At 35.5% G+C, this 11,671-nt stretch overlaps 1 protein-coding gene across 3 annotated transcripts; it reads right to left on the bottom strand.

Annotated features, from left to right (window-relative positions):
- Nucleotides 1-4,704: 4,704 nt before the first annotated feature.
- LOC109213851 lies at nt 4,705-8,866 on the bottom strand. 3 transcript variants are annotated; one of them, XM_019377687.1, is made up of 4 exons: nt 8,632-8,866; nt 6,972-7,180; nt 6,098-6,459; nt 4,705-4,918 (listed from the first exon to the last, which is right to left on the bottom strand). In XM_019377687.1, the coding sequence occupies exons 2-4, from the start codon at nt 7,015-7,017 to the stop codon at nt 4,832-4,834; spliced, it is 495 nt and encodes a 164-aa protein (XP_019233232.1). In that variant the 5' UTR covers nt 7,018-7,180; nt 8,632-8,866; the 3' UTR covers nt 4,705-4,831. The 3 variants fall into 3 exon arrangements, 2 of the variants coding, with proteins under 2 accessions (XP_019233232.1, XP_019233234.1); XM_019377689.1 differs by having other exon boundaries at nt 8,725-8,866; XR_002066077.1 differs by lacking the exon at nt 6,098-6,459.
- Between the last annotated feature and the right edge of the window lie 2,805 nt (nt 8,867-11,671).

The following is an 11,671-nucleotide window of genomic DNA, read 5'->3' as shown; positions in this document are numbered from 1 at the left end:
CTACTAAAATCACTGAGCCAAAACAACATTTATAAAAACTCTTTGTAAACCTAAGGATTAACTCTAATCCCGTTGTGTCACACAGCCTCAACTGTTGCGACAACTTCAAGTTAACTCTAACTTGAACACTTTAGGTACCTAATACAATTGCTTCTATGAAATCTGAAAGGTACAATGTAAAATCACCTACTACAGTTGAACTAGAATAAAAGATAGACACTAGGAACTGGTTCTTCTATCTCGTTCAAGTAGCTTCAGGATTGCACATTCGAATCACACATAAATTGCTTGCAAAATCGCCTTGCTCTTTTGCTCTCAATTTAAGTTTAAATTCTACTTGTGTGCATTCTTGTAAAAGAAAACAACACTAACATTTAATAGGTTAGTGATCAGAGTTTGACTAGGATTCAATTGCTGCTCTTCTATCGTAGAAGAGTTCATGATGATCTCAAACTCTAACACTATCTTTATCCTAGATTGTGTTCTCTTTATGTAAGGAGTATTTCTCTCTTTATCCAATATGCAACCTTTTCGATTAGATCAGGAGATATTGTTGCTCGATCAATTTGACTTATCTCCTTCACGTGCATCTCACATATGCATATAGATCATGACTGTGCTTCACAAGATGGACCTGGTCCATGTCTGAGTTCTTTTGTCAATCTTCAAAACTTCACCTGTTCTTGGGCCAACAGATTCTATCCTTATACCATATATTTATAACAAAGGAAACAATCCACAACTCCAACTATCTTCAATTAGCAACTTTATTCACTAGTTCATGTCTAGTCCATCCATTTAACTTAATAAAAGTCAAGATAACCTTAAGAACATTCAATAACACATTATAAATACCTCCTACAATAGCTTCAAGTTAAAATCCAAGTTATATTTAGCTTACAACAACCCCCAATGGAAATACAAAACCATAGAAGTGACTTAAGCTAATCCAAGTATTATCTTGTAGTTTATCATTCTAACAACTTAACCAACATACAAGCCAGCCTAAGCACAATTAGTAAGATGTTATACTCATCTTATCCAATAGCAACAACTTGAAATTTCAGCCAAACACGGCTCACAACTATCCTCAATGCCAACACAACCTCAAAGAGGTGTTGTTCTTCATTGGAACTAACTTTTGATGTTGAAATATGGTGTAATCCATTTGCAAGACTTGAAATAACCTATTAAAGAGCTTAAACCACTTAAAACAACCTCCCACACGAGCTGAAACCACCCAAAAATCAGCAACAACAAGAAGAACAAGAAACTTACTAGCATGACGGGATTCCCAACACTTGATTAGTGTTGTTTGCCCTTTGTTTGGGTCCTGGATCATGAGAGAACCTTGAGAGAGTGTTTTTAGGTGTCTAGGGTCTGAAGATACTGAAAAAGAATGAGTTAAAACGGGGTTTCGGCGTCTTATATATATCAATATATCTCAACCGCCATTGTGGGTCCCATAGAGAGCTTCTTGGCGCAGTCTCGCAAAAATGCAAATATCTCTCTACTCTGACATTGTATCGACGAACAGTTTAATGCATTAGAAACTAGACTCGTAGATATTCAATTTGGTAGGTAGATCACCCCATAATTCAAAGTAAATTGGGAGAAAATGGCATCTACATTTGACCTAATTTTCAGTACATTTATAAATGTAACTTGTGATGACCTTTGCCAACTTTTGTTCCACAACTTGCTTGCCTTCAAAACGTAGTAAATGACTATCATACGACTAAAATAACTCATATCATAACCTCCTTATTGTCACGCCCCAAACTTGAAGAGGCGTGGCCGGCACCCGGTGCCGTACTCGGCCCGAGCGTGCCACTCTATAATTGTGAACTCTGGAGGGGTAACCCTCAACTTAGGCTAACGAGGCCATATTCTGAATCGTCTGAAAATAACGTCTCTCTCATCTGTGGGGTAAACATACCCATATATATATATATATTTATATATATATATATATATATAAAACTGCGCAGGCCGATGAAGCCGCCATGAACATCTAATGATATAAAAAATATGCAGGACTCGTCTACAAGCCTCTAGCGACAGCTGAACTGTATCTTGGTCGGGACAGGGCCTCGACCTACCCATCAAACCTGTATATATAAACTGGACTCCAAGGTCTAGACCCGGTAACTCCGAGGAAGTGGAGCTTACCAACCAAGTTGATGTTAGACTCTGTCTACTAGAGGGTTTGTCCAACTGTTATTCAAGACCTGCAGGCATGAAATGCAGCATCCCCGATAAAAGGCACGTCAGTACGAAATAATGTACCGAGTATGTAAGGCGACATAATAACTAAAAGTTGAAATTAAACTGATAATAGAATAACTGAAAGTAACTGGGAGTCAAAGATAATCTGAAGATATGCTTACCACCTGATACTGACTGAACTCTCTCAATATAGTAAGTAAAATAGTTGTCGGCCTTATAAGGCTCGGTATATGTAACTGCTCTGCCGTAGTAGGCTCGCTCATAGGCGCTCGGCCATACTAGGCTCTGTATCTCGGCCATTCTGGGCTCGCTCATAGGCGCTCGGCCACAGTAGGCTCGGTATATAACTCACCATCAAGATCATAGGTTGCCCAAATAGGGGCCTGCCCATCGATTATAGCTCGATGGTGGTGAAAATACTGTAATACTATATATATATATATATATATATATATATATATATATATATATATATATAGACTCTCTGCTCTCTTGGATGACAAAAGACAAAACTAAACTGAATATGAAGTCCCGATAAGGGAGAATGCTGTAACTTATGAGACTAGGAAAATGTACATAATTTCAGGAATAAGAACTTCTCTTTATGTCGCGTTATCAAACACATGTAGTTACTGGATCATGCCAAAGTGAAAGAAAGGTTTAGCCTTAACATACCTTATCACAATATGTCCAATAACCACATTAAACTTGTCTTTTTGCACCTTAATCTACAACAATGATAACAATACTATCATCAAGTTATGGAAGGTACAACTATCACACAACGAACGACAAGCTTATTTTGTAACAAAACGGGCAGCATCTCCCTTATAATCTTTACATCCCCCTAATTCGACATAACACCAACAACGCAAGAACACAACAATAACAACATATATACATCATTTTCCAACCTTATATGCATCACAAAATACCACAAAACTGCCCAATATACCCCTATCACTCCATACACAAAACGACAACCATAGTAGTGTCAAACAACCTAAAAATGTAACGATGATGATCAGCCAAACACCCTACCATTATGTGGTGTTTTTACACACCCTTTCTCCTCCAAAACTCCACAAACACATCAGCAAAAAGAGACAACCCAACAACAACATGAAGCAGCCCACAAAACAGTCCACTACAAGTTGAACAACTCGAACTCACGGCTTCCGATCACCGTCCCGTAAGTTCTTACAATTATTGAATGAATTTTTCTATTTTAACAGCAGAAAAAATGGATGAAAAAGGGTAGTATACCTACCATATTTGGTGAATATCTCAGATCCTAACTTGATTCTTCAACCCTTAGATTTTTCTCCAACTAGAACTTGTAAAGAAGAGAAAATTATTTAGGGTTTTGTGTTGAATTTTTGGAAGGATTTTTCTGGGGTATACATCTGATTTTTTTGATCTATTATGAGTGTAATATTTGAAGAAAATCAGCCCTTAAAAGGGCTCTTTGACCGACCTTGGAGCTTTCAATTGAGGCCTCTCCTTTTGGCAAGTAGGTGATGCACCTACTTGTCACTTACTACTCTGCGCAGTCTTGCCAAAACGTGAATATCTCTCTATTCCAATGTCGTATCAGTGAACGGTTTACTTTGTTGGAAACTAGACTCATATATATTCAATTTGGTAGGTAGATCATCCCGTAATTCTATGTATATTGGGAGAAATGCCCAACTACATTTGACCTAATGTTCAGCATATTTATGAATGTAACTTGTGATGACCTTTGCCAACTTTTGTTCCGCAACTCGCTTGAATTCAAACTGTAATACAAAACTATCACAAGACTAAAATAACTCATCCTTATCATGTTAAGCAACCTAATATCACCCCAAAAGTACATGTTATAACATTCCCAGCTTGTCGACATTCGACGAAATTTATTTTCTTCAATTTATTTAGCTTTTAAGCCTTTCAACCATCTTGGCACACTACAAGAAAAACTGCCTTTAAAGAAGGGAAATATGGTCCCTAAAGATCCAATATGGTCCTAATAAATCAATCGCGACGGGAAAAAGTTGGTCGCCACCCGTCGCAATAGCTTCCGCCGATCAAGGTCAACAACGACAATTCTAAAAATCTGGTCGTTAAAGGGTTTTAGAGACGAGGGGAAAAGCTAGTCGTTAAATACTTTTAGAGACAACATATCTCGTCCCTGATAGGCCATTAACATATTATTCCAATATATATTTCTGGTCGTGAAATAGTATTAGAGACCAGCCTTTCCGTCCCTAATAGATGATTAATATATTACAAAAAATATATATTTTTCAGCCGTCAACACTTTTAGGGACTAGCATTTAACTGGCCGTAGATTATATTTTAGAGACGAGACCCATTGGTCCCTATTTAAAATAAATGTAGTAACTTTAAGGACCGTATTTCTGGTCTTTTATTAACCACAAGTAGTCCTAAAGCTCGATGTCACAAAAAATTATTTTATAAATAAATATCAAATTGCTCCTAAAAAGTCTTGATATAAAAAGATATTAATTACAATGTTAACACCCATGATGTTAGTTTCAATATTTACTCAACACCTTAACAAAAAAGCTTAGATAACATCCTGCGTTAGACAACAATATCAAGTTTTACATAATATTCCTAGCAAAATAATAATGAACTTGTGTATCTTCCAAACTTGCATTCTTGTAGCTTCAATCTTCAAAACCTGTAAGGACAAAATTTTGAAAATACGATGAATAACTATTAGTAAAATAATATATGTAAAATTACACTTGCAAGAACATAACTAATACAAACATTGGCATGTTAATTATTTTGGCACATAATGGTCTGGAAATTTGTCCATACATGTCTTGAAAAGGCCTAGGTAAAGTAGAATGAAGTCACAAATATATTTTTTCTGATAGAAACTTTAACCTACAATATAAGTTCAACTCTGCAATTAGAAATCTCTACATAGTACATAATTGGTGGTTTGGTGCTATCACCCAGCATCATTTATCATAACTTGTGCAAGTGTCATTTGTCACTTATTGACAAAATAGAAAATATCAACAGAGGAAAATCTCCTCGTCAACTCTTCAGAATCTAAGTCTGTAATGTTAGCAGCATCATAATATGTAAAGGAGTCACTATAAGACAGCTTTCAAAAGAAGTACGTTGATGGTGTGAACCATCTTTAGATTTTGAAATGCCTTTTTGGTGAAAATGCACTTCTATCCATCTAAAAAAATGCACTTCGATCTGTACATTTACTCCACTTTGATATGCTTACAGGTGATTACTTCTATCAAAAGTTTTGAAGTCTTAATTATATATAATACCTGTCTGACCCAACAAGTGTACATTGGACAAACAGTCAAGCAGCCCAAAAGCTTAAAGAAAAAGTATGTGTGTCCAGAATTGTTATACAGGCAGCACATGGATGCTTCAGAGAAGCTCCTGACCCCAGCTTATGTAATAAGAAATACAACAAATCAGACTAAACACGAAATGAGCGATTATTTAAAGAGCAGGCAATAAATTTAGTAAAGCATATACTTCTATCACCACAATACTTGACGCATTTTAACCACCTAATACTTGGATTTGCACTTAAAGAACTAACAGAATTCAGCCTTATTAATGCATTTTTCCTTACAATGTGGCAAGTCATATCTCTTTCCATGGTGAACAGAAACTTGGGCACACGAGTCTTAGATCAATGATAATAGAATTAGTTGTGATAAAAGAATCCCAATACATATGGTATAGTGATGGGATTCTTCTGTTTACTCATAGTTTACTCACTAGTGAAATCAAACAATTGATAGATCTATAAGATAGAAATGACTATATGCAAATCAACAAAAAGAATTAAAAAGTAAGGTATATTATTACTAACTTGGCCAGCAAACAAAAATAGTGGCCATTCAGTTGAACCGGGCGATGTCCTAGGTGAGACATGTGATTGTTGTGCAGCGAATAATTCCTTTATTTTCTTCATTTCTTTCATCTCATCTTCTAAGGTAGACAAGCGGTCATGTAAGGATTTGTTTTCCTCATTCAAAGATTTGTTTTCCTCTCGAATTGAACGTAGCGCGGACAGTAATTCAACCTTTGAAGAAGTGCCACATTTCAAGTCTTTCGCCTTTACTCCACCCCCAAAGCCAAATACATGGCTACGAGTATGAGGTCCACAATATTTTTCTACTATCTCTATGCTAGGTAGTGATGGATCCGACTGAACAATTTCTTCAATATGAGCTTACAAAACATATGAAGAAATATTTTATATCAAAACCCATAATAATTCCAAGTAATTTACATATTCAATTTACCAAACATACATGTTTTTCAATTGCTTCAGGTTCAACAAGCTTGTTATTTTTCTTACGAGTCTCAAAGAAATTTGTTGCCAAATCGGGTGGATTGCCATTTTTTCCACCCTTTACATCAAAGGCAAACATGTCAAAAAATACCTTGTAAATATTTCCTTTAGGAATATGGATATTTTATCATAATACCTTTTGATAAATAATCTCTCGAATAGGTTTGCTACCAATATGATGAAGCATCATCAACTTAGCTCGGTTTGCTGCATTCCTATTGCTTCTTGCCTTTGTGAGATAACAAGCTTAAATATAATTAATGTAATAAATTTAAATAGTACACTTATGTTTGATTCCAAGTATAGCGGAAAAAATATATTTGGTGTTAGGAAAGGAATCAGACAGCAGATGCTTTGGCAAAATAGACTATTAAATCACTGGGCATACCTGAAAACTTTCTGAAGAAAAATGTTCCTTTACTAACGACTCCCATTCTTTCTTGTCTACTCCGTTTGGAATATTCTTAAGAGCCTATTGGATTGGCTTGTCCTTCACATATTTTGCATGCAAGTGTCCTCTCCCTTTATTCCATAACTATTTCATCCATCCAAGATATGAGCACGATAATCATTTATGTGACCACTCTCAAATTTATCCTATAATAATCAAAATATTTGTTGATTAAATGCATCACAAGATACTATCAGCAAAGTGATACAATTCTGAATTCCTCTTCAGTTATGAAGCTACCATGAAGCCTTTTCAATAATAACATAAAAAGAGAATGAAAATAATTCACCTACATTGCTACACTTTTTGCAAGAAAGTGAAGAAGACAACTTCTTCTAGCTTTCAAGACTTCTAGGTTTCAAGTACTATTTTCAACTAAGACTTGAATTTCCTCTCGGATGATGCTTACACCATAGCTATTCAACTTTTCCCAGTCCAAATAAAGTTTAACAGTCAATGACTCATTCAAACAATTGTTAAACTCAACTCTCAGTTAAACAAACTACTTAGAAACTCAATCAAGGATTGAGATCACAATTGGCAGCGACAACTGGAACACAAATGAATTTTTTTAAAACTTACAATAACTATGACAGACTTCAGCTCAATACACATAAATCAAGAAACTAAAATCGCAATTTAAAAATCTAAACACATTCATCGGAAAAAAGACATAAAAAGACTCAAAATGTACAACATACTCTTGACTATATTTGTTACCTCAATAGCCGCCCACATATGATTCAACTTTTCTTGCTTAATATCATTCCACGATGATGCCCCCAACGGACACATATTACGATCACGTACTATTCTGCCCAAGTGCTAAAACATCTTTAAAAAGAAAGTATGTACCAGATTTTTATTTTTTGAATAGATGAAAATGAATAGTGGACTTGCAACCCTTCATTTTTTGAACATAGAAAATGAAAATCTTTTTCAGATGTAAAATACATACACCAATATCTTTATTTCATTACAAGCAACAATGAATTGCAATTTTCCCAGATGCTATCTCTTACTGCATTTACATTCAGAGTAGGTACTGACAAATAAGAGACAAATAAATACACTAATATTTATGCTATAGGATATGTCACTAACCATTACTCAAACAACCTGTTGCTAACTCCTGCTCTATGTAGATGCAAACCAGACAAGGTTGCAACAGTAACTTTGGTATCACCTTCTTCTCAATTGTAGGTCAATTAATAAGCTATTACATATTCTCATTCATGAAATCCAACCTATCTTTAAGCTAAATTCTTTCTCGTTGTCTTTCTAAGATTCGCTAAGCATAATATTTGTTTACAAGCCACTAGGTATCACTAATCACAATTTTAGCAATTCAACAAGGTGCTTTCGGCACTCTTCTATAGTACACAATCCACAGTGCTACTAACAGGGATTAGTTAAGTGGGGAAGGCAGAAACACACATCAACGAAGCAAAAGAAGGCAATTAAAATCTGCCGCAGAGAATGCAGAATCGCAATTTTAAATAAACTTCAATTAAATTATTAAATTAGGAATCCCAATCGAATAATCTTTTTACTGATTATACAAAAGAAAAAAAAATACCAAAATATGAAACCTTACCAATTTTTTAATGTCATAGAAGAAGAAGAAGATCGGATAACTCGAATAAGCGAAGCAATCGGCGAAAAAGAGCAACTTGAAAGAGGGGCATACCACAGATTCTCAAACGAGCGAGATGGAAACTTGGGAAGACTCACACACAACCAGATTTATAACTTGTCTTTTGAGAAAATACAGATAAGGGAGAAGGTCAGAGCTCGGCGGAATACTAGGGGCAGAGCTGATGCGCGCGCGACTTGTGTTTTGAGAATACATAGAGTTTCTTTACTTTTTAAAACTTTTTATTTCAATTTATTAGTTTTGGCGCCTAATTTTTCAGAAAATAATGTAGAGTAATTTTTAATATTTTGGTATTAGATTTGGCGGCACACTAATGCCCCTCAATTATAATTTGGGAGTTGGGACCACTTACTAATTTCTTTAGGGACCAAATTTAGTATCTTCGCAATAAAATAAAGCATTAAGGACCGCAATATAATCTCGTCCCAATAAATATATTTTTTGCGACAGGATTATTAACTCGTCCCTAAAATTTAGTCGTAGATAAGGCTTTTTTTTGTAGTGGCACTTGTTATCCATGATCTTAAATATTTGTAGCCTTCATGGTAACACGATTAAATTACTTTATGTGCTTTCAAAGATGATCTCATTTGTGAGCTTACATCAATTGACTTACGACGTACTCTCACGTACAAAAACATAGGGTGTAACACTTATCATGTTAAGAACCCTAGTCTCACCCCAAAGTATATGTTATAACATTCCAAACTTGTCGACTTTCGACGAAACTTATTTTCTTCATTTGGTTTAGCTTATAAGCTTTCCAACCCTCTTGGTACTCGTTATTCATGATCTTAAATATTGGTAACCTCCAAAGTAACATGATTAACTTACTTTATATACTTCCAAATATAATTTTATTACTGAGCTTACATCAATTGACTTACGGCGTACTCACACGTACGAAAATATGGGGTGTAACATGATACAAGGAATTCCTTAGAGATGATACCCCTCGGGAATCCTATCGTGAGGGTTCGCCACTTTGTTTGGTGAAGTTGTGAGTTGGCATGTCCATATTGGAGGGCAAGTCTTTATGTTGTGGCACGTCCTTGTTGAGTGGAGCTCCTTTACTGAATGTTGCATCTTTACTAACCGGTATCTCATTACCCATAGGGGGACCTGCTTTTATTGAGGATTTACGGAGTCCCCCAAATTGTTCACTAAGTTGAGGTGCCTTGCTTTGATCGGTGTGCTTGAGATCTTTCTCCTATCATTCCGATTTACAAAATAGAAAGGAAATTGATAAATGAGTACATGAGGGTATGGCAATGATTCAGTATGAGATGAAGTTTGCAGACTTGGCTCATCATGCAGTATGGTTTCATTCTTGAAAGCTGAACGGATGGTTGAGAAGGGATGTTTGGCGTATTTGGATTTTTGCAGAGATGTTAGTGCTGATATTCCTATTGTTTAGTCAGTTCCAGTAGTGAGGGAGTTTCTGAAAGTGTTTCCAGCAGACCTATCGTGCATGCCACCCGATAGAAATATCGATTTCGGTATTGATTTGGTACCGAGCACGCAACCTATCTCTATTTGTTTGTATCGCATGGCTCCAACGGAATTGAAGGAATTCAAACTGCTTAATCCAAAAATAATTTCAGGATAAAATAATTAAATTTATTTTCAATGAGGTCACTAACAATTGGTTTAATCGTAGGTATGTTAAATAACTCATTTCGCTAGGCTAAATAAGCAATAAACGACAATAATAATGTGACTAAGTAAATAAGCAAAGGAAAGAATAATCTTATTGAGATATGTTTAGGAGCCACAATGCTGAAAAGTAAAGATTGATTACCCAGCTTGACAAGAGCGAAATACAGTAGGTTATAATAAGAGTTAAATCATCTCAATTACAAGTTAAGAAAGTGAAGATATTTATAGCCTAAACCTAACGTTCATATCCCTAATTCAACTTTCACATGTTGGTATGGGTGGTTATTAGTTACCGAGATACTCACTGGTTGTGAGATAAGCGTTAGGTGTAGTGAATATGAGTGGATCTCGAATATTATGGCGACAGTTAAAGACCAAGTATGACTCCAGATCACAGCTGCACCAATGGATGCCCAAGGTCCTCCACGTAGTGCTTTTCACCGGGGCACTGCTTCTGTCTCCCCGCAAAGAAGCTATCGATCGAAGATACTTCTCATGAGTGCAGACTTCCGCTGTTCATTCATCCCTGGGTGACACTTATCCCCGCAGCATCACGTCACCATGTAAATTATCCACGTGTCAAGGCAAATTTTATAATTGCACTATCGGTTGCAAGTTCACTTTTAGGGATAATAGATGCAAATTTGACTGAAAAGCTGTATATTTGTTTCCTAAATTAAAAAATAACAAGTGCTGTGCGTTGTCAGCGCCTGTTCTTTAATCTTTGAGCACTGAAAAAGAATTTTTTTTTTAAAAAGAAGCTATTGGACTAAAAACGTTAATAACCTTTCGCGGACGTCAAAGATCTACTAAGCCACATGAGTGATGAGACTTTCTTAGTTGCCCCAAATGTTACGCCCAAAGGAACAACATTGTGAATGTTACACTTGTTACCCATTAAATTTGAGTAAATATCAAGTATAAATGTATACTGACCCACGATTGAACTACGATCCTAGCTCAGTCTTTGAGAATTTCCTTTTGGTTATCAATATAAAACGTTTATTAGACGTAGGAAATAGATTTGAAAAACAAAACTAAAAGATAATAGAAAAATATGAAAAACACATTGTAATTATTGGTTCTATGATGAGCTATCTTGGTAAATTTCATTTAACCCCTTTTTCTTTTTGGATTCGGAAAATAGTACGCACTTCATCTTTAAATAGCATAATGAATCCGCTTGAACATTAAAATCAAGACAAAATTACACAATAATGTACTTCATAAGTAGACCTTGCACTATTTTAGCGCAGTTATAAATTTATAAATGTGTAGTCAAATATCAATAAGATGTTTTCTTTTACCATTCCCTCTAACT

This window comes from Nicotiana attenuata, unplaced genomic scaffold, assembly GCF_001879085.1.
Source record: "Nicotiana attenuata strain UT unplaced genomic scaffold, NIATTr2, whole genome shotgun sequence".
In the NCBI taxonomy this organism is placed as follows: Eukaryota; Viridiplantae; Streptophyta; class Magnoliopsida; order Solanales; family Solanaceae; genus Nicotiana; species Nicotiana attenuata.
Note: the sequence above shows the minus strand (reverse complement) of the source record. Positions and strands in the feature narration are given on the sequence as shown.

What these genes read in the sequence shown, in the direction of transcription:
- LOC109213851 (XM_019377687.1), bottom strand. Translation starts at nt 7,017, where the DNA reads ATGGGAGTCGTTAGTAAAGGAACATTTTTCTTCAGAAAGTTTTCAG. An exon ending in TTTCTTCAGAAAGTTTTCAG is followed by an intron (nt 6,460 to 6,971) that starts GTATGCCCAGTG and finishes ATGTTTTGTAAG; the next exon opens with CTCATATTGAAGAAATTGTT. An exon ending in TATTTTTGTTTGCTGGCCAA is followed by an intron (nt 4,919 to 6,097) that starts GTTAGTAATAAT and finishes TTGTCCTTACAG; the next exon opens with GTTTTGAAGATTGAAGCTAC.